The sequence below is a fragment of the Pollachius pollachius genome, assembly GCF_949987615.1.
Source record: "Pollachius pollachius genome assembly, chromosome: 15".
In the NCBI taxonomy this organism is placed as follows: domain Eukaryota; kingdom Metazoa; phylum Chordata; class Actinopteri; order Gadiformes; family Gadidae; genus Pollachius; species Pollachius pollachius.
Genome location: NC_136948.1, coordinates 21,179,016 through 21,202,264, shown reverse-complemented (window position 1 = coordinate 21,202,264; position 23,249 = coordinate 21,179,016). Strand labels below are relative to the sequence as shown.

Genomic DNA, 23,249 nt, shown 5'->3' with positions numbered 1-23,249 from the left:
ATCCTGTTGCAGACGGCATTGTCTATTATAGATTGGTTGTTTTTTTCATTTTGTTTGTGTTATAATGTGGAAGCCACAAGACACCAAACAAGGCAAACATCCACCTGTTGGAGCCGAAACTCCCAAAACAAACAAACAAAAACAAGAATACGCTACAAGGTATTCGTTTAGGTGAAAACAATCTTTCGTAAACCTCTCAAAAAAAAAAATGAACGGGAGAGAAGTTATAATATAAATGTTTCTAACAAGATCTGGTCCACCCCCACCGCGCACACTCAGTAAACATCCTCACATCTACTGACAACTGGTCAAACAAGACACATAACGTGCGCTGTATATGCTCATCCCATTCCACACACACACACACACACACACACACACACACACACACACACACCTTGATGGCCAGAGCAGCACCCATACATAAATCCACACAAAAGCACACAGGAAACCACGCGGTCACGCCTACAAAACGTCAACACACAGCGACACCACAGACCGTCACACGGTGCTCTCCAGGATCCAATCAGAATCACAGCGCTCCTTCTCAGACTCCGCCTCCCCTTCCTTGGGGATTAGCATGCCACTCATCGATTGGCTCCTTTTGCTCCGCATCATGCGTCCTAATTTGGGAGCTCCGCCCCCCGGCTGTAGGGGGCGAGTATTGTCTGCTCCTCCTCCTCCTTCCCCGAGGGAGTACCGCCTTCGGGCCTTGCCCCGCCTCCCCACCTCCTCCGTGGGGAGAGTCTGGTACCGGGAGGGGGAGGGGGAGGGGCCCCGGAGGGCACGGCGCAGGACGGGCGTGTCCTTGAAGTGGGGGGCGGGGCTGGCGGCGGGCGGTGGGTGGTGGTGGTGGTGGTGGTGGTGGGGGCAGAAGGGGTCCGCGGGCTGTTCCAGCGAGGTGGAGTTGTTGCGGTTGGTGTTGAGGTGCTCCAGCCGGCCGGAGGAGGGGGACAGGAGAGCCGAGGAGGACGAGGTGGAGGAGGAGTTAGGGCGGGGGGCGCCCGGTGAGATCAGACCCTCTGCCGACCCCGGCCGGTCCCCGGGGGCCCTCTCCCCGGGGGCCCTCTCCCCGGGGGCCCTCTCGCCGGGCTTCCCGGGGGCCGGCTTCCTCCTGGCCTTGGGCAGGGTGCCGCCAGAGGACTGCGTGCTTGGGGGGCGCTCGCCAACGGGCTCGGCCGCCGGGCCCTGGTGGCCCCGGGCCCCCGCGGTCGGGCCCCTCTTAGGTGGGCCCATCTCCCCCGCTGCCCCACGGGAGGACCAGGGTGGGCTGGCCACCGCCGTGCCCGGGGAGGAGTTGCTCAACAAGGTCTCCGACGACTGGGTCATGGTGTCCTGCCTCCTGCCTCCTAAGCCCCCTCCCAGGCTTCCTCCTCTGCCTCCTCCCTCCTTCTCCCTGGCGCCGCTGGAGAGCTCTTCCAGGGCGAGGACGCTGTGTTTGGACGGGCTGGGCGGGACGGTGCAGCCCTGGGCCTGCTGTCCGTTGGTCTGGGAGTGGACATTTGTCATCCGCAGGGACCCGCCTTTACGGCCGTTGCCGGGGTTACAGACCTTGGAACAAACACAACGGTTGTGAGTGCGTTGTGGGTTCAGTGTAATAAAGTAATTGTGTCGTTGTATGCTAATCTTGCTCACGCCAACAGCGTAATACAACTGAGTGTACAGTGAGGGTTGAATAGCGGAGGATATGATTGGCCAATGACTGCACTGTGATTGGCTGATTTATGGCTACACACGGCCTGTCCCATGGATGAGCAAATTATGTGTTTCCTCTACCCGTGAAAATGCCCTGGAACGGGAGCAAACCCACAACTCACTACCCGTGAACACGTACCAGACCGATGTACTCCCAGTTCCAGCTCGTAACTTACGGGCTTAAAAGTGTCCCTGGAACGCAGCATGAGGTTTAGAGGAATGGTCTTTATTTGAAGCACAATTATATATACAAATATGAAAAAAATAAGTGTTTGAAGTGCTTCACTGAGCTGAAATTGAACATTTCAAACTAAAACTTTAAGCAAAAAAAACACATTTCCAAATAAAAGGGTTTGTGCGGGTAATTCACCCCTAAAACAACATTGTGCTCCAAGACTATATTTCATCATATATTTATAGGTGATTTTGCTGAAATTGAATATGCTAACTCCAAATTAAAAAGTAAATCTTTTTACCAATACACTTCCGGTGATTTGACGCATCATGAAATCACCGGAAGAAAAATGTACGACCACAGGTTCTGAAAGGGGGGCGGGTTGCAATGAATTGGGCCGAGATTATTGACAGTACAGATGATAGCGCTCTTTGGTTGACAGCGGGAGAGGGAGAGAGAGGAGAGATGGAAGACGGATACGCACTGTCCTGGACAGCCAAATCTGTCTTCCATACATGTCTTTAAAGGTTTTAAAACATAAAGGGTACAGATTATTAAGGAGTGCATGAGACTTATGTGGTCCTAGGTAGAAAAATATAAACCCGGTGTGCAATGATCATGTTTTAAATAAAGAATGTGCTTATTAGATGGAAGACGGATCCACGCTGTCCTTTAGGACAGATGGGTTGTTTAACACGCAGTGGGTTGTTTAACACGCCTGGTGTTTATTGCGTGTTTAAGTTTGTGCGTGTCGTGGGGTCCAGACTCTCAGTAGTAGGGCTCGTTGGAACAGTAGGCTTAGTTTTCCCTCGTCTTTTGTCACGTTTATTTTCTTTCTCCGTTATTTTTGCTTTCACACCAGTGGGACCTAGAACAATTATTAGTCGCACCCTTAAATATTTTGCTCGCACTCTGGAGCCCTGCATGGATCAGCGGTGTGATAGCAGAAGTCCATGCATCGCAGCTCTTAACAGCTACAGGCCATTATCTGCAGGCCAGCGGGCCTAGAAGAGACAATGTTAACACAACGCAGGAGCAGGATGGCGGGACGGAGCGATGGGCGGGCTCACCTTGTAGCGTATCATCAGGATGATGATGAAGACGAGGACCGACGCGACGATGATGCCCCCGATGATGATGATCATGGTGCCGCCCAGGAACTGGGACTGCATGAAGTGGCAGCGCATGTACTCGGTCTCGGTGGTGAACTGCACGCAGCCGACCACACGTGTGGCCGTCAGCGAGGTGATGACGTCGTCGTAGATGGCGAGAACGCACAGGTCGTACTGGCTGCCCGCCGCCAGGTTGTTCACCAGGAAGTTCTGGCTGGTCGGGGGAATCATCCTGAGGAGGGATATGACGGGGAGGGAGGGAAGAGTTCAAATCAGCTGCGACCAGAAGAAGATGATACAATCCTGGTCTCATGTCTTCTTATACTTTCTACAATGACTCCCTTATACTATCAACAATTGTCCCTTATACTATCCACAATGATCCCTTATCCCGATTTCCTTATACTTTCTACGATGTCTTCCTCCTTGTTGCAAATGTTTTCAACAATGTTCTGTTGGTGCCTTTATCACATTTACAGTCTCAAAGGGCTTTACAGGTCCTGTGTTATGACAACCCCAGCCCTAGCCCCCAAAATAGTAGGGAGGGGCAAAGAGGAAACAATGATGCCTTATTCAATTCACAAAGTATTTTCAGCCTCAACTGACATCTGTGTTAAACAGCACGGTATGGCACACAGAAGTGTACTAAGATATGCTTTATGGCTTCATGGTGTGTGATAGAAAATGGGATGGGAGAGTGAGCCTGCATTCAAAACAAAAGCTTTCCTGGCCTCGCCGCCGTGATGGTTACAGCCCAGTGAATCGACATCTGACATCTGCTTTTTTACATGATGTCATCAAAGCTAAAATGCTCCCCTAGCTTGCTATAAACATCTAAGCAATATTGTTCAGTGCTCTCCAGAGGGTTTTTTCCCCTCTCTGAATTCCACCGGTTCATTTTATTCCAAAGTAACGCTGTCGTAGAAAAAAAATAAAAAAACTTTTGTCCTTCAGTTTTCAAAAGTGTCGCGTCAGCTTTCTGCTACACGTTCTCATTAATATGCTAATTGTATTCCTCATTAAAACTGAGATGCACTTCTGGCTTAGCGCTCAGGGTTTGTATGCTATGGACCCAGCTGGGCCTATTCTGGCAAGATCCCGTATGGTTAGCAAAGATCTGGAACTAGGGAGCCAAGGGGAGGTTAAGGTTTGGAAGATGGGATCCTAAGGAAAGAAAGACCCCAGAGTGTGTGTGTGTGTGTGTGTGTGTGTGTGTGTGTGTGTGTGTGTGTGTGTGTGTGTGTGTGTGTGTGTGTGTGTGTGTGTGTGTGTGATAATTAATGAAGCAAATGTGAAAGTCCACACAGGTATACCACACACACATACACACAAAATTTATATGCCCGGAATTAATTTCAGTCTTAGACTTTTACGGCACTATCTTGCACCCTGCGCAATTTAGTTTCTACACCGACGCATGTATCGTTGCTAGTTTGCCCCCGGCGTAAAGCTGATTTTCCCCCGCAGCATACTTGAGCCACTACACTTGCGCCCTGAGAGGCGTGTCGGCGAAAAGCAGAGGCGTGTTCCGGCGCAAATGAGATACGGTGCTATTTTACTGATATAAAAGGAATTGCGCCACTGACCGGAAAATACCTGGTCTAAATGCACTAGCAGATAGCGCAGTTGGTTTTGCTATTTTGACGTGCCATGCCAGGGAGGAACTGCAACGTAAGTTTACACACATGTAGGCTATACACAGCATGAACATGCAAACGATTAGCCTAATTGAAATGTTATGATGATGATGTGGATTGTGTAAAAAATGTTTTCCCATAGGGGCTGCATGAATGAACACTGTAGTAATATGCCATGCTTTAAAATAATAATAATAATACCAATTATAAATTCGAGCAAAGTATATCCCAGCCTTCCAAAACCAAATTTCCTTTTAGGGTAAATAGTTGGTTAAATTATTTGGGAAAGAACAGCTGACACTGCGGTAAGAAGTTGTACTTTTAAAACAATGCATCTGCAATCACCATACAGCAAACACATATTTTCTTGACACAGACATCGTGTACATGCCCATAACTTTTAGGATTGATGAGTATTTGATCGAGAGAACATAGTTTTACCACGAGTGAGTGTTTAAAAGAATTAATGAATACCGGTGATGTTTGGTGCGCAGTTCAACTATACGTGCACCCATCTGTTTGAACACACGCAAACAAAACACATAACGCATAATACAGTCCATGGCAATGTATTTTAACAGGGGGACACATGCATATTATGAATACAAGTCGATAAAGATAACGTATACAATACTGGTAACAAACAATGTTTGTTAATGTATTGCCGCATATCATTATCACATCATACCCACAGCTGCGGCCACAGGACCACATATCATATATGTGTTAAGTTCTCTTTGCCGAAATTTACATGACGACTCTGCGTTTCTGAAGTTGTAGAATAAGACACTATTCCATGTTTGAATCAAGCCTATTATTTGGCCATAAACTGAGCCATTTGAATATTTAAATTCATGTGGTCATGCATCTGTCTCAATGGAGACTGCATACGAGCTGTGAAAATATCAACTCGTTAAGTTCAAATGCGCTCATGGCTCTTAAAGGGGATGGGAGATAGAACATTGGTTTATTGCATGTTACGCCCAAAACACACCTACAGGTATTCAGACCAACCCATTTTTGATTTAGGGGCGCAAGAGTCATTTATCTGCCGGTATGATAGCAACAGCCCCAGAGAATCGCCCACAAAGCTACTTGCGTTTCGCGTTTCATACTTGCGTTTCAGACCGTTAAAATAGGGCCCGTAATGTCAGATTTTGTTTGTGGGTATGAGGGTGTCACAGACACATACACACACAGACAAACTATTTGTATATTATTAATCTTAGTAATACTGTCTCAGTTCTAATGCTGTTATAAGTATTAATCTAAGGCAAAATATGTAACAATAATAATATTAATAATGAAAATATGTATGGCATTGATTGTATATCAGTTGTAGCGGTGAGGAAAATTAAATACATTTGAACGCATTTTCAAGCTTTGAGTTGAAAATAACTCTAATTTCTTGGCTGTGTGAAGCAGTTCCCTTTGTGAACCTTCTGGAGCCAACTCATTTGTTGTGAATGATTTATTTGTGTATGTGTGTTTGCGTGCTTGCATGTGTGTGTGTTTGTGTGTGTGCACTTGCATGTGTGTGAGTGAAGGATCTTCCGGATAGTGTTTGAAGCCCTACAGTGGGCAGATGATTGCCTTGGCTGAGACTATTACACTAATCTATCTACTCTGCAATGCCAGACCCTGGGCCCAGGGCGCCTGTGTGTGTGTGTGTGTGTGTGTGTGTGTGTGTGTGTGTGTGTGTGTGTGTGTGTGTGTGTGTGTGTGTGTGTGTGTGTGTGTGTGTGTGTGTGTGTGTGTGTCTGTGTCTGTGTGTGTGTCTGTGTGTGTGGTCTCTCCTTAACATTTCCTCAGCAGAAAATATGAGAAATGTTTCTGATATTGGGGTGCGAGGATGCAATAGAGGATGCATATGTGTGTGTACTCGGTTTGTTTTTGGTGTATATGTCTATGTTTGGTGTGTGTCGTCTTGAGTGTATCTGATCGATTATTTTTATCAACAAATAACACTGATGCATAATATATTTTGGGGTTAATTTATATTTGCAAATGTGTTTGTGCGAGTGTGTGTGTGTGTGTGTGTGTGACCCCCCAGTGTTCCTGGCTTTTGGCCAACACTAATCACAAAGACATCAACACACACAATGAATAAATCCACCACTAAGCCATCAATCTGTGGGGTTGTGTCTGTGCCTGTGTGTGTGTGTTTGTGAGTGTTGAGGCCTGTATGGGTGGCAGGACTTAAATGATGGTTGGATGATATATATGCAGTGTCTTCACTTGATCCGCACCGAGCAATGAACTGTGATACCAGGCAGGCCCTTTTCAGGCAATTCAATTTGATTAAATATCAAATAACGCTCGTAGGCCACTGCCATTCAACATGATTTCTAAGGTGCATACCTGCAGCCCACAGTGTTGAATCTTCAATCAATACCAGTCTCATTCATTCATAGGGATAAAAGATGCATTAGGAAAACAATTTAGAGTTGTTGCGTAAGCCCCGAGTCTGTGAGCGGAGAGCTATGATTGGACATTTGGTCACAAGAGGACAAATAAACAAGGTGCGTGAATCGTGAATCAATAACAGTTCATCGATCCTACTCTGTGTCTGTCAACAGAGTTGATCCGTGCTTATCGATTTTTGACACATTCAAGATGTGCGACCTGCGCGAAGATGAAAGAAAAAATGGATGGCCAAATGTTGGCCATTTAACACGCAGAAGAGGAGAAGAGGTTCATCAAAGTTGTGATAGTCACTAAATAGAGATGAAGCCACTTTTTGTTATTTACTGTCAGCATTTACCCACAACAGTCTGTTTCACCCCAATGAAACCGCTAGAGCCTTAATGGAGAAGCATAATGGGGTTGACCAGAGTCGCGGACGCTAAAAAACGGTAACTAACAATGCCTCAGACTACAACAACAATGTCTTGAAAAAAACACAGTGATAGCCCTCTTTAGGTATTCATAAAGTAGCATGTATATTTGTATTTTTTGATTATTATTATTCTGATACGGTAATGCTTAGTTCAGCCCTTCATTGCACAAAAGTTGTACAATTTGTCGAAAACATATGTATTACTGGTTGACAGGTCTCCAAAAAGTGTGCTACTGATTCAGCCACAGGAGCAGCTTCATTGACGGGTGACATATTCTAAAAAATAAAATGACCCACACTATCGTACACATGCTCTCTGTCTGATGAATAATATTTGATACATTTCAAAACAGTCACAATTCAGCACATTTAACAATGCATGAGGACCTGAACTTGACTAAATGCTGAGTTCAGCGTTAGTACTGACTTATCTTATTGCCCCCTGCTGATGTATCACTCCCAATTATCGAAAAAGGCTGGTTGTTAAGGTATCCTAGTTTTCTAACTTTTTCTCTCTATCTTTGTAAATAAAATAAAGCATATAACTTTGGGGAAGAGCTTTGTAAAGTAAAACAATAATGGGATGCATTAATGAAAATAAGTGGATTAACAATAGTTGAAAACCTATCATATCATCTGATATCAAGGCAGACATTATCAGGTCTTCATTTCTAATCGTCACGTAACTCTCCAACAATAGCTTAAAAAATGTGTCACATAATAAATTCAACACAAAGCCCCTGGCACCAGAACGACAGAGTAAAACGCAAAGACAGATATAAATGATTATGATGTGATGTAATCTAGTTGATACATTTACGTTCTCACAGCCTGAGGAAATATACGATTGGCCGCTGACTCAAAAGCAAACAGGCTCACATGCCCTGATGACTAAAGAGTGTGCTCATGCTTTTCCTTGTTTTTGTAATGATAATGGACAACATAATATAATATGAATGGCACTGAAGCCAGTGCAAACAGTAATGTATGCGCAAAGTAATTGGCGGAGGATATTTAAGGGACGCCATTAGCTGTCTTCCAGCCTCGGTTCGCCCAGCTCAGCACAATGCCGGCTGCTTTGCTGAATTATGTATGTTGCGCCATAACACTGTGGCTTCTCTATCCCTTTGCGTCATACTGCACCCCACTCCCTCCTTTTGTTAATATCTTTAGCTAATTCCGACGCATAGCCGAGACCAGAAAATTTGTTTCCGCACTTTTAAATGCCATAAAGAGAACTGATTAATGTTCTCCATATGGAGCTTTCACTTTCAAAGATATTTATAGTTTGGTTTTCATTATTTTTTGTCTTTAAAATTCTCGCTCTGAGACCTATCTTTGTGTTCTCTAATGACGCACCACTATGTGTGATTCCATTATTTATCTGTCTTTCCTTCCTTCCTTCCTTCACTCCTTCCATCTAAATCTCACCTTAACCCTCCTCCCCTCCAACACATGAAGCCCCGCGGACCACTTAGAGCGATCCCCCCATTGCGCTGCCCGAGGTGTGTTTATGGCGCCATAAAGGCTGAACTGGAACATTACGACGGGATACAGGCGGATGTTCACTTATGCTGTGAGCACAGCTGAGCTAGGTGTTATACCCGGGCCCCAGGGGGCCGGCAGCCTGGATGGAGCTCTCTCGCTCTCTCTACGAGCATGAGTGACTGTGAGAGAGTGTAAGCAAGATAGTTTGTGTGTATGTGTGTGTGTGTGTGTGTGTGTGTGTGTGTGTGTGTGTGTGTGTGTGTGTGTGTGTGTGTGTGTGTGTGTGTGTGTGTGTGTGTGTGTGTGTGTGTGTGTGTGTGTGTGTGTTTGTCCGGACACTTCCTTCACTGATGCAGCTCGTAAAAAAAAAACAAAGCGTGCCAGGCAATGTGCTTGATGCATACTTGTTCTGGCAAATGGAAACTGCCCCCCATAGCTTGATAGATCTAGTAGAGTGGAAAACAACCAACAACCAACACATAGATGGGAACTAAACAGAGGGAGAATCAGATGAAGAATGTGAGATAGATGAAGGTAAAGAGAGATATATGGAGATAGAGATATAGATAGAGGGCGATATGAGGCGAGGGAGATAGGTGGAGAAAGAGGGACATAACTGGTAGAAAGTGGTGCTTGTGTGTTTAAATGATAATTGGTAAGCATGTTTGGGGCTATAACCGTGGGGGGTTTACTTTGGAACACAATATATAAACAGTTATACAGATAATACATGAAGAGAGAAAGCCGGGAGTTTCTGCTGATAACTAATGAAACTGTGATGTCCGCAAGTACATATTACATTGAATTTGTGTTCTCGCCAGGTGAAAATGTCATCTCTAGTTTTGCTCTTATTCTTCATGTTCTTTCCTCAAATCCCTTAGTCTGTGGGGCCTATTCATGTCTGCACCTCCTGCTGCTTATACAGACTGGAGGAGTAAGGCACCACTTGGAACTGTTACCATGTTATTGCTTAAATTGCAGTGTGGGGCTTGTTAACATTGCAGTTGGAAATTTATTCCAAGTATTGCTTAGAGCCGCAGGCTATTTATATTTTATAAATAAATATATATGTAGATGGAGGAGAGAGAGAGAGAGAGAGAGAGAGAGAGAGAGAGAGAGAGAGAGAGAGAGAGAGAGAGAGAGAGAGAGAGAGAGAGAGAGAGAGAGGAACAAAGTTATTATTGGGATTCAAAGATTGCTTTGTGTAATTATTCAATATACTAATAGACATTCCAATAAATGGGATTTCTACAAAAGAGCATTTCTTCCATGAGCGCCAAGTACACTTTTGGCTTGAATCAATCACAATCGATAAAGCCTTAGTGTAAGATTTGTCTTAGTCAAGTAATCAGCAATAAAGCACATGAAAAAAAATATATTTTTGAAGAAAAGTGTATTGTTATTTTTGAACATTTTAAATCGGTCATACTTTCATCCATGCATCCATCTATCCATATTTCACTTTCTAGCACAACTTCCCACTTTTCCAGACATTATTTCCATCTATTCATGTGCTTGATTTATTCTTAAATGTATCACTCTCTCACAGTGAATTCTCCACTCAGCCCTTCTACGATCCGCCGTCTTTTACCACACAAACCCTTTCTGCTCTCCATCTCAGTGTTTCGATACATGGAACATGGGACTATTCCTGTAAGTCTGTGCTGGGAATGGCAATCCCAAAAAGAATGAAGACAATTGGTTGCGGGTCAAAGGAAAGGCCCCGCTGGTCGTAGTAGAGCAGCTAACTTCATTGCAGTCAATGTTCCCTGGAGCCAACCCCAAGCAATAGAGGTATAAAGCTAAATTAAACAGATGTGTGTGTGTGTGTGTGTGTGTGTGTGGGGGGGGGTAATATGTATTAGATATTAGCTTGTGTACACACAGAATGTAAAGGTTATATCGTCAGAATAATTAACTTTGAGAGTCAACCATAAAGTCTCTTCCTTTGCCTTCAAGAAAAAAAAAAGTATCTTGGTATTTTCAAATTTCCTCACACAATAAAATGACTAGCAGCAGGATAACGCTTCCCACGAGGGGAAACCTTTATTTCATGACTAGGAACTCTGCAGCCAGTATCAGACACACACACACACGCGCGCACGCAGGTGCACTTGCACACAAGCACACACTGAATTAAGGTTTATGGTCGGGCTTTACACTTCACAAGGTTAATGCAAGAGGACAACAATTACAAAAGCAATTTGCTAGCACTTGTTCAGAAGTCAGTCCTTCAAATGCAGCATAAACTAAAGGTGAGCACTAGCAACACAAGGCATCCGTCACGGTAATGCCCATAGTGCCATGACAGTGTGTTTTTCAAATGTGGGCTGCACACGTGAAGAACACACGTGCGTCTTCTTAACTCTAACAAATGCTGTTTATAGTTTGCCATCAAAACCGTGAGATAAAATTGTAAAGTAATTTCTAGTTTCTATAGTCATTGTTAGTTTAATCAGTAGAGCTATTATCAATATATATTTTATTTCACACTTTTTTACGTGAAACGTGTAGCATGACTTGGGGTCGTAGCCCCGGCAACATAGGCATGTCTGGGGTGAGCTCCTTCCACCATAGAGCCTCTTTTCGTTGACACAACCCCTGATTGTGTTTTATGTGTCCATATGTTGTTGTTTTTTATATATATATGAGAAAAAAAAATCAATTGATTATCACACACTCTGGGCCCTATTTTAACAGTCTGAAACGCAAGTGAGAAGCGCCAAATGCAAGTAGCTTTGTGGGCGGTTCTATGGCGATGTTGCTATTATACCAGCGGATAAATGAGTCTTGCACCCGACACAAATCTAAAAAGGGTTGCCCTGAAGTAACCTAATAACACGTAGGTGTGGTTTGGGCGTAACGTGCAATAAACCAATGAGAGTGCCATCTTCCATCCCCTTTAAGAGCCATGAGCGCATTTGAAATGACTAATTGATATTTTCACAGCACGTTTGCAGTCTCCGATGAGACAGACGCATGACAACATGAATTTTAAACTTCAAATGGCTCAGTTCATGGCCAAATAATATGGCCTAATTCACACATGGAATAGTGTTTTCTTCCACAACTTCAGAAATACTGAGTCCTCAAATAAATTTCGGCAAAGAAAACTTAAAACATATGATATGCGGTAACTGTGGTTCTATTTAATGATGTACGCAATACATTAACAAACGTCGTTTCTTACCAGTATTGTATGCATTATCGCTATCGACTTGTGTTCCTAATATGCATGTGTTCCCCCGTTAATATTCATTGCCATGGACTGTATTATGCGTTACGTGTTTAGTTTGCGTGTGTTTAAACAGATGGATGCACACACGCACGCCTGCATTCATTAATTATTTTACCCATACACACACGCGCGCCCGCATTCATTCATTCTTTTTAACACTCACTCGCGGTAAAACTATGTTTTCTCCAGATCAAATAATCATCAATCCTAAAAGTTATGGGCATGTACACAATGTCTGTTTTAAGAAAATATTTATTTTCTGTACGGTGTTTGCAGATGCATTGATTTAAAAGTACAAATTATTACCGCTGTACCAGCTGTTCTTTCCCAAATAATTTACCAAGAACGTGAAGCTAGGTAGATGAGAGAAAGTGTATGCGCGAGTTGCACAAGCAACATTATGCATGCCCCCTTAAAATAGCATCTGAACAACGCGCCTCTGACTTTAAACCAGGTATTTCCTGGTTTGTGGCGGAATTGTTTTCTGAAACTGCAAAATAGCACGAGGGAACATTTGTGCCAGAACACGCCTCCTCCTTTTGCTGAACCGCCCCTTTCGGTGCAAGATCATTCCCTAATTTAGAGATGCGTGCCTGTGGAGGGAAAAGAACGCTCCGCGCCAGTTGCAAACTAGCAACGACACATGCGTCGGTGGAGAAAGTCAATTGCGCTGGACGCAAGATAGTGTCTTTTCTTGTCTTGTTCTGATGTTTTGTGTTGATGAACACAATGGGAATAAGTCCTGGACCTTATTTTGTTCTTATCCCCAATTGAATTTGATGTATTTTCGTGCGTGTAAGGCATTTGTTTGATACAATTTAATAAATCTAATACTTTTGTTTTTAAATAGAAATAAAAAAATAAAATGTATTTTTTGTTGTTTTGTTTCTTTTAACAATGCTGTACCGAAAAAACATAACGAACCGTGACTTAATAACCGAGGTAGATACGGAATCGTGACTTTCATGTATCGTTACACCCCTAGTAACTAGTTACTGTGGAAAGTAATTATTGCATTACTTTGAAGTACATTTTTTAAATCCCTCCACCACTCTTTAATGGAACTTAAAATACATGTGCATGTTCAATTATTCTCTTTTGGATTATTTTGGCTCGCCATTCCTGTTTCTCGTTGACTCACTTGTGTCATTGTGTGTCCAACTATGCACGCTTTCGAATATGTATAAACAACACCCGCCCAACTCTAACTCTGACTGGCTTACCACAACATTTTACTCTACCTCAGCCAATCGTTATAATTAATGCAATTGTCTTGTGCCCACTAATCAAGGAAAAAGAGAGAGAGAGAGAGAGATCTAGATGGTCTAATGAAAAAACAGCTTCAATTATAGTACGTAGCAATTTTTTTGGAATTAACGGTATCGGCGTTATAATGATGGGAAGAGTAATCAATTAGATTACTCGTTACTGTAAAAAGTAACGCCGTTAGTAACGTCATTATTTACAACACCGTTATTTATTTTGCCGTTATTCCCATCACTGCTAATACGTTTATCCAAGATCATTTTCCCCTTTCAAAACAAAGTCAAGTTTTGCACATATGAGTAGGTCTTATATCTAATAATCAATCCATCACAGAAGAACAAGGAAACACCTCGATCCTTTCCTGAGGCCTCGTGTCAAAACAGACTGAGGCTTAAACCAGAAAGGCCAGTAAAATCAATGGGCCCTGATTAAAACTCTTAGAGCCCCTGCCGGTCACGTAAGAATTGACCCTCCCTTTCCCCCTCTTTTTTTTCTTCTTTTTTCATTTTCTCTTTCCCTCTCCCCTCCCCCCATCTGTCTCTTGGTTTTCAATGCCTCTCTCTTTTGTCTCATGCTCCCTCGTTCTCTCTCCCTCTCTCTCTGTCTCTCTCCCTTTAATTCTCCTTTTCTAAACTTGGATTCTCTCCTTTTCTCTGTTCCTCTCTTTCTAGCACTCGTTCCCGCCCGGCCGACTCTGCCTCTGTGATGGGGAAAATGACAAGCTGGGGGGATCAATGGTGTGTTGCTTTGTGGCGCCAAATCTAATCAGGGTGGAAAATTCCAGGGAATCAGCTTGGGAAGAAAATACAACAAACAGCTGTGGCTTATGTCAGAAGCAGCTAGGTGAAGTGGAGAAAGGAATGAATAAAACTGACTCTGAAACAGAGATGTGAGAGAGCGAGAGAGTGACAGAGAGAGAGAGAGAGAGAGAGAGAGAGAGAGAGAGAGAGAGAGAGAGAGAGAGAGAGAGAGAGAGAGAGAGAGAGAGAGGTATTTAGTTGTAGTTTGTGTATTTAAAAGTGTGGGTGCAGAATGTTTTCCTTATCTGGAATTCTGATAGGACAACCGGATATCAGGGATTTACTGGTGGCTGCTTCCATCAAAGGTGTGCAAAGTTGAACACTTCACTGTAATCTTTTCCAAAACCAAATTCAGAGTTCATGACAAAGTGCAACCTGAAATACACATGCACATGTGAAGTGCACTTGTCAAATGTTTTGGACAATAGAGCTCACTGCATTGCCAATATTTGCTTCTGGCGATATTAAGACACAGCGGCAACGATTGAAAAAGGTTCCGGAATGATTCTGGCGTTTTTGAAGGACAAGCGAGAGCAGTAAGTGTGAGAGGACGGGAGATGAATCATTCTTATCCGGAACAGTAAGACCCTACTTCCCCGAACATTGGGATAAACATTGGCTTCTTTTCATCACATAAAAGATACAAGGAGGCGATCCGTCTCAGAGACAGAGAGACAGAGAGAGAGAGAGAGAGAGAGAGAGAGAGAGAGAGAGAGAGAGAGAGAGAGAGAGAGAGAGAGAGAGAGGGGAGCAGAACTCTCCACATTTCATAACAATGTAACAGCCTGGCCGTATCTGGTCATGATTGACTACTGCTGCTTCTGATCAGAACGGCATCCATTGAAGATGCGGCGTTGACGAGGCGAAGTGTGGATGAATAATACAGAGATTAGTTATGATGCTATGATCAGGGGTGCACATAACTGGTATGCAGGTATGCATATGTGCCCATAATCAGGGATACGTAACATCACTTGTGTCACTACAACGCTTTTCCGTAAATAACTGGAGATTGAAAAAAAATGAAATAAACAAATACGTTGAGCAACTACTTTGGCGTTGGCCACCTGCAAAGAAAAGGCAAATGGAGCTGGACCAGAAGTCTACGCTAATGAGATCAGATGTTACGTGTGGGGTGTGTACCAAACACCATCTCCTGGTACTCACCTGAGTAACTCACTTAAAAAGTTAGAGAAAGTAAGAGAGAGAGAGAGAGAGAGAGGGAGAGGGAGAGAGAGAGAGACAGAGAGAGAGAGAGAGAGAGAGAGAGAGCGCCAAGGTTTGCCAAGGTCCCAACCAAAGCCATTAGTCATCGGTTGGATTTCTGAGGTAGATAATACCTGAAGTTGTCCCATGAATGATTTAGGTGTTTGTTCAATTCCAGTAGCCCTCTTTCATCTGGGTAAATATTTAGCTCAAATAACAATCAGGCTCAGCGAAAAAATATCTAATCTATTTAATCCTCAACAAATGTCAAAAAGTCAAGGAAGACAAGCAGAGAGCCGACATGGCGACTCAGCGAACCGAGACCAGACATGCTCTCTGTGGAACCCCTCTCCGTCTCCCTCTTTGCTCCTCTGCTATGGTTTGGCTCTCCGCTGTACACTGGGCATAAGGATAGGCGCCAGGTCTCATCCCTGAGAATACCAAAGCGTGGGAAAGGAGCAAAGCTGGCTACAGCTAGCTACACTCTTGTTGAACTCCTGAATAATACTCTTGAATAATAACCACTCTCGCCTATAGCGTTACCATGGAGAGGAGTCTCAGGCCTAGCCCCCCCCCCCCCCCTCCCCCCCACACACACACACAGCTCATGAGTTACCCTCACATATCATAAATGTGCCCTAAAAGGAGATATGCAAAACATGAAAGTAAAGTATTCTTGTAAGCTTTTTATAACGTCATTTCTTTCGATGGGATTACCGTCAGACCTTCCAAAATCAAACCTTGGATTGTTCCCCCATGCATTGATCACTCTCTAAAGGGCTGATTATGGTCCTACATTCACACAACACAAGGGGGTCCTTGTGGACCCTCCTTGTGTTCACCGCATGTGCCTGACGTGCGCCTCCCAAAAATGTTAACCGTCCGTCGAGGCGACACAGCAGCAACGGCTGTGATTGGTCCGCTCACTAAAACCTGACACAGAACCAAAACAAGTTCACGACTGCGTTGAAGTGTCTGCGTGGTCATTGCATTGAGTGACGTGGGACCATAATCAACCCTTAACAGAGTGATAAGGTCCATGGTGCAACCCTTGTAATATGGGACTCTTTCTACACCAGAGCCGCTTTGGATCTGCTTACCTGTAGACCAGTGAGTCGTCCTGGCTCCCGTTGTACTGGATCTGGAACATGCGTATTCCCGGGATGTTCCTCTGGAAGTTGAAATTGATGAGCGCAGTGGACGAAGTGGCCTCAGCGATCACCACCCGCTTGTCCCCGCCGGTCTTCCCGTCGGCCGTGGCGTTGTTACCGTTGGTGCCGGCGCGGGCGGAGGTGGAGATGTCGGAGGAGCCGGGGTCGGGCTCCTGGATGCTGTTGGTGTTGTTGGAGATGTGGGGCAGTTTGATGATCAGCAGCTCTACCGTCTGGTGCGCCTCGCCCGCCGGGTTGGACGAGATGCAGGTGAAGGAGCCCGTGTCCTTTACCGTGCTGATGAGGATGTCCAGCGTGCCGTTGGTGTACACCAGGGTCCGCGAGGTGTTGGACACCAGCTTCCCGTCCGGGGAGATCCAGTGGATGGCGGGTTCCGGGTCCCCGCGCGCCTTACACCTGTTAAACGGACGGGCGGAGATGGCAAGGTTAGAACGTTGACCTTAGCGATTGTGACCATAAGCACTGATTAGGATGAAATATAACGGGTCAGTAGTTCAAACCTTAACCTTGGTAAACAATACCATGCACTGCATTGGTATCTTTAGAATATAACCTGTATCATATGGAAGTGTAATTTTACCCTGAAGGACAATTGATTGTGTATTTTTCTACAGTATTTGCATCGGCAGTATATCCCACCAACTACATACGTTCCTCTGTGTGTTTAATGCAGTGTGTTGCCAATTTCCACAAGATCCAATAAAGATGAAGGTTACTACCTATTTGCATCATTTTACCAAAGCAGGAACCATCTTGTATTATGACTACGAAGTGTGACCAATATATATGTAAATGAATAACTGTTGTCTGCTCATCTTGTGGTCATTCTACAGTTTTTCTCTGCAAAATTAATTTTAATTCCCCTGTCTGGCATCATTAAACACGGCACACATTTGATGTATAAGCCTGCTCTTAGCAGCTTACTGAATATAATACAGAACTAGCATCATTAAAACTAATTGCACACGGTGCCCTTGCTGTTGTCGTTGATTGTTGTTGGTTGAATGGGCATGTGTGTGTGTGTGTGTGTGTGTGTGTGTGTGTGTGTGTGTGTGTGTGTGTGTGTGTGCGCGCGTGTGTTTGTGAGTGTGCATGTGTATGTGTGAATGTGTGGAAGAGGCGGGCAGGGAAAAAATAAAGAGCAGAAAGATTGATGTATACATAAAAATCAACATGTTATGTATAGTAGGTACTTCTAAAAGGCCAAAGGACTCATATTGAAGCGCAACCAAACATAAAAAAATATCATTTTTTGTGTTCTTCAGCCCAGATTGTGAGGAATCAGCGAGGGGACGCTTCTCATGGGATCGTCACGGTCACCTGAGCGACACATGCTGGCCCTCCAGCACCCGCATGTCGTGAGAGTATCTGGTGATGAGCGGCGGCTCGCACAGGAACTCCTCCTCGGGGACGGACCAGAAGTAGCGCCCGGACAGCAGCTGGGGCGAGGCGCAGGTCTCCAGGTCGTCCTCGCGGCTCAGCCTCCGAAGCCACAGCAGCTCACAGTTGCAGTGCAGCGGGTTGCCGCCAAAGGACAGGGCGAAGGACGTGGACGACAGGATGCCTGACGTCGCCAGCACCTTCGGGTGGTGGGAAGAGCAACAAAAAGTTGTTAAATAAACCATATCAGGGAAGGGAAGGTAATAAAGGGATTTATAGGAAACGTATGCGCATGCATGGTTTGGGACTGCTGACACCATTCTCCCATGAGGTCTAAAGTTATGTTTTTAATGTGAAAGGAATTCCCCATTGAGTAGGTTAAACTGCTAATGGTACTGTTGTGGTTTTAAATATCTGGAATTATAGGAGGAGACTGAGGAAGCTAGGTTGGTAGTTCAAAGGTTTTTACTGCCTCAAACCAGCAAAGTACTGTAATGGGATTTTAAGGTGCAGTTTATAGACTCCTCAATATTATTCCAAGAGCTGCTGACATTGCTTCCTTGGGAAAACCGGGGAGTTGATACTATTGTCCTAGATAAACGCTTAGGGAGAGCAACAATGCAGTGCGTATAATGGGACAAGAATTGCTGATGTCACCGGAATCTATTTTTAATGTCAATAATTGGCACGGTTGCAGATATAAAACTTTAATTATGATTAGTTCAGTCTTGTTGTGTGTTTGATTAAAAAGGTGAAGCTCTTGTATAATAATTAGCCTCTAATTTGAGCATGTAATCGCAGTGTCTGCCCATATTTATTTGTATTGGGTACATTTAGTATGATTCATTTTACATTTAAAATGCTCCTCATTAGTTATCATTTGGATACCATAGTCACACAGATGCTTTCAAATGGATGCTGAATTAGTAAATGTATATTTATTAGAGCTATGAAGGTAGCTTAAACTTCTCTATGGCCATACCTGAGGTTGAAAATATTGTTGTTCAATAAATGGACTTTCAATGAATAAGTGCAAACTTTACACCAGTATTCCTCACCTGTGCTCGTTGGAACAGAGGGTCAGGGGGCAGCTTCTGCAGCTTGTTGGATGTGACGTCCAGTCGGTTTAGTTTCTGGAGCAGAGAGAAGGTTCCCTCTGGTATATAGTCCAGCATGTTGTGGTCCAAACTCAGAGTGTGGAGACTGGTCATCCTCTGTGAACAGTGGACAAAAAACACACAGGTTCCACTGAGCCATTAAAGAAGCCAATATTCTAAAGGAACAATGTTGTGATAGAACCTTCAGCACAAAGAGAGATGATGAAATGCTCTTGGAAAGGGGTGGATGATTTTGTGTTTTGTTTTGGAAGCCCTGGTTGTGTCCTGTTGGTATTATTGTGTTGTGTTTTGGGTTGTGTTTGGTGCCCTGGTTGTGTCCTGGTGATTGTGTCCTGGTGTTGTGTTGTGTTTGGGGTTGTGTTTGGTGCCCTGGTTGCGTCCTGGTGATTGGTAGTGTTGTGTTTGGGGTTGGTTTGGTGCCCTGGTTGTGTCCTGGTGATTGGTAGTGTTGTGTTTGGGGTTGTGTTTGGTGCCCTGGTTGTGTCCTGGTGATTGGTAGTGTTGTGTTTGGGGTTGGTTTGGTGCCCTGGTTGTGTCCTGGTGATTGGTAGTGTTGTGTTTGGGGTTGGTTTGGTGCCCTGGTTGTGTCCTGGTGATTGGTAGTGTTGTGTTTGGTGCCCTGGTTTTGTCCTGGTGATTGGTAGTGTTGTGTTTGGGGTTGTGTTTGGTGCCCTGGTTGTGTCCTGGTGATTGGTAGTGTTGTGTTTGGGGTTGGTTTGGTGCCCTGGTTGTGTCCTGGTGATTGGTAGTGTTGTGTTTGGTGCCCTGGTTTTGTCCTGGTGATTGGTAGTGTTGTGTTTGGGGTTGTGTTTGGTGCCCTGGTTGTGTCCTGGTGATTGGTAGTGTTGTGTTTGGGGTTGTGTTTGGTGCCCTGGTTGTGTCCTGGTGATTGGTAGTGTTGTGTTTGGGGTTGTGTTTGGTGCCCTGGTTGTGTCCTGGTGATTGGTAGTGTTGTGTTTGGGGTTGTGTTTGGTGCCCTGGTTGCGTTCTGGTGATTGGTAGTGTTGTGTTTGGGGTTGTGTTTGGTGCCCTGGTTGCGTCCTGGTGATTGGTAGTGTTGTGGTTGGGGTTGTGTTTGGTGCCCTGGTTGTGTCCTGGTGATTGGTAGTGTTTTCTTCAGCGTGATGCTCACCTGGATGGCCTCCCAGGGGATGGAGTCCAGGTTGTTGTAGCTCAGGTCCAGCTCCTCCAGAGCCAGTAGCTCGTTGAAGGCCCCCTGGTGGATGAGCACCAGCTGGTTGTTGTTCAGGATGAGGTGGTGCAGCTTGGACATCCCGCTGAATGTGTCGTTGCCGATCCTCGTCAAGCGGTTGCTGGGGAAACACAAGATGGACGCATGGATGAGAACCGTAGTGAAAATGAAATTAAACAGAAGAGAGAAAGAATGAAAGAGAGAGGAGGAGAAGGCATTATTTACATATTTGGTATAAATTGCCTTTGGGACCAGTGAATAAAATAAGAAGGGTAGAGCAAAAGGCATCTTGGCAGTGTCTACATTGATTCAGGGTGTTACAATTGATTTTATGTTTGATTTTCAATTAGAAAATGTAATTATGGTTTTTGAGAAAAAAGTGGGCCGCAAACCCTAAAAGCCTGTTGCATTAAGTTATTCAAATATCCCCAAAATTCTGTCTTTTCAATGCTAAACACAGAGGTAGACGCACAATCTTCCTTAAGCCCCATGAATGCCTCAGTCAAGTGACAGTGGAGGTGCAGCAGGTACCTGTTGAGATGTAGGGCCCTGAGGTTCTCCAGGTCGACGAAGGCATGCGGTGTGATAAAGGAGATGGTGTTCCTGGACAGCGTCAGGTCAACCAGCCGGGTCATGTTTGCAAAGTCTTTCCTCTTCACACTACGTATACACAACATCAGGGAATAGAAAGAGATATTAATAATACTTATTTAAGTGTGTTGTTGGCAATAGTCAAGGTCATCTGTTAAGGGCGAGGTAACAATGCTGATCGGGCAGTATTCATGTTAACCGTATTTCAATATTGTATTCTATGTGTACCAACATAATCAACTAAATTACTGAGGATTATCATGTTGATATTGAATAGTGGCACCTCACTCAATTATTTGCCAAATCAAGAGAGATTTAAATTAACCCTTATTATGACATTAGTCGTTCGACCGATAAAGAGTCAACAAAACAGTTATAATGGAGTAGCTTGGTAAAGGTTGGAATGAACGAGGCGTCAGGCCCGAAGTCTTTATGAATAGTTGTGTGCTGAGCTTGAAAAAAGCCCTGGATCTATTAATCTGTCATTCTGGTCATGCATTCAAGCCCTCAAAAATAATGTGATACTGTTGATCGAAACCGGTTACAGGGTCATTGCACTACACTGCATGATGTGTATCATAATTGTTGTGTGTGTGTTTGAGTTATTGAGGTATACATTGACATTTTTAGATGATTTAGACATGTCATTTGAATGCAAATAAGGTACCAGAATGCATATCTAAGCAGGAAAATAAAGCTTGTTTATACAAAAACGAATTCCCATGCTCAATACTCCTCCCCGAATATCCTCATATCCTAGCAACGCCCCTGCCTTTTCATATAAAGTATACCAAACTTCAGACAAGAACTCAAAAACCAAGATATCATTTTAATCAAAGCGCTATTATATTAAGTTACAACCTTGAGTGGAAAATGAATAGCAGACTTACATTTAACTGGCCTCTAAGTGTGTCATGCCTTTTATTTGTGTTACTTTTTTCACAGCCAAATTAGGTTTATTTTGTGGCAGCACTTCAGAGACTGGATAATATGATGAGATATGTCTGTAAAATTCTGTCACTATTTCCAAAAACGCCTCCATAATTTTGCCTGTAGCCTCTGGCTTTAAGTCATCAAAGATGACTCTCTTTTACTTTCCTTTTTGGGCCACTAAAACATTCATTTTAAGTAGTCCAAGCAGTTATTAGTAGTCATAATGTAGTCCATATGAACACAGCTGCAACTGGATAAGGGACAACACTGTATTCATATAATTAGCTGTCACAAATATTACACTACATAACGTTGATTTAAGGTGAGCAATGAGAAGTGATCAATAACACTGGGTTGTATATTCAGTTATTCAGCGACTCAGCATGAGTGTCTCCCAGAGGGTATTTTATGAGAGCCAAATGGAGCAATTTTCATTCAAGATGTTGTTTTGGATTTTATGTTGTAGCATACCATAACCTTAGGTAAGATGATACAACCATTTATGCTGTCAAATGTGTTGTGTATGCTCTCATTGGTCACAGCAATGCTAATGTCATTTTGAGAGTGACTGAATAATACACGTGGGTTTGAACAGCTGCTGGATGTACACGGCAAAGGGATCTAGTGATTTATCATAACGTGACGTCGAAATGTACATAAACTGGAACCTCCTCAGCGAGTCTATCTTGGATTTGCGTGACGTGTGTTTCATCGTCAGTATAATTGAACATGAAAAATGTAATGGAAAGACAAAGCCTGACCCCAATGTGTAGATGACGGACGTAAGCCCCGCCGTCGGCCTCTGTGGGCGACACCCGCAACATAAAGGGCCGTCGCGTACTTCTGACGGCTGTTCCTTGTCAAAGTTAAATCATTGTTCCGTCATTTATCAGATCGCCGTCACTTGAGTTGAAGACGACTTCGGTTCTTGTGTTCCTGTGTTCTAGTTATTGAAGTGAAGCCCATTCTTTCCCTTGTGTTTAATTCCTTGTGTTTGTGTCATATATATATTTATCCTCGCTATGTCCATCCAGGTTACTTTGTGTTTCTGTTAAACTGCTTTGAGTCACGAGAATTATCCCTTGATCCAATGTACCCCTTGCCTCACTGTGGCGTACCATTTCTAGCTGTAGCAACAGCACTACTGCTACAATCACAACTCCTACTACTAGGAGTTACATCAGCGTTGGCTGCCGATATATTTCCTCACCTTGTGACAAAGTTGTCCGCCAGCCGGAGCTCCACCGTGTGTCTGTCGATGTTGGGCGGCACAAAAAGCAGACCCTTTTTGGCGCAGAGGGTTGCCAGGTTGGGTGACAGGATCTGGCAAACGCAGCGCTTGGGGCAGATCTGCGCCCGCACAGCCATGGCAACGACCAGCATCAAGCACAGCAACAGCCGCTCCAT

At 44.1% G+C, this 23,249-nt stretch overlaps 1 protein-coding gene across 1 annotated transcript; it reads right to left on the bottom strand.

Annotated features, from left to right (window-relative positions):
- Positions 1 to 501: 501 nt before the first annotated feature.
- On the bottom strand, positions 502 to 23,249 carry lrfn5a (leucine rich repeat and fibronectin type III domain containing 5a; the record flags this gene model as incomplete). Its single annotated transcript, XM_079753046.1, has 8 exons — positions 502 to 1,551; positions 2,941 to 3,214; positions 16,557 to 17,024; positions 17,949 to 18,208; positions 19,067 to 19,222; positions 20,259 to 20,439; positions 20,850 to 20,978; positions 23,053 to 23,249. The coding sequence occupies 8 exons, from the start codon at positions 23,247 to 23,249 to the stop codon at positions 502 to 504; spliced, it is 2,715 nt and encodes a 904-aa protein (XP_079609172.1).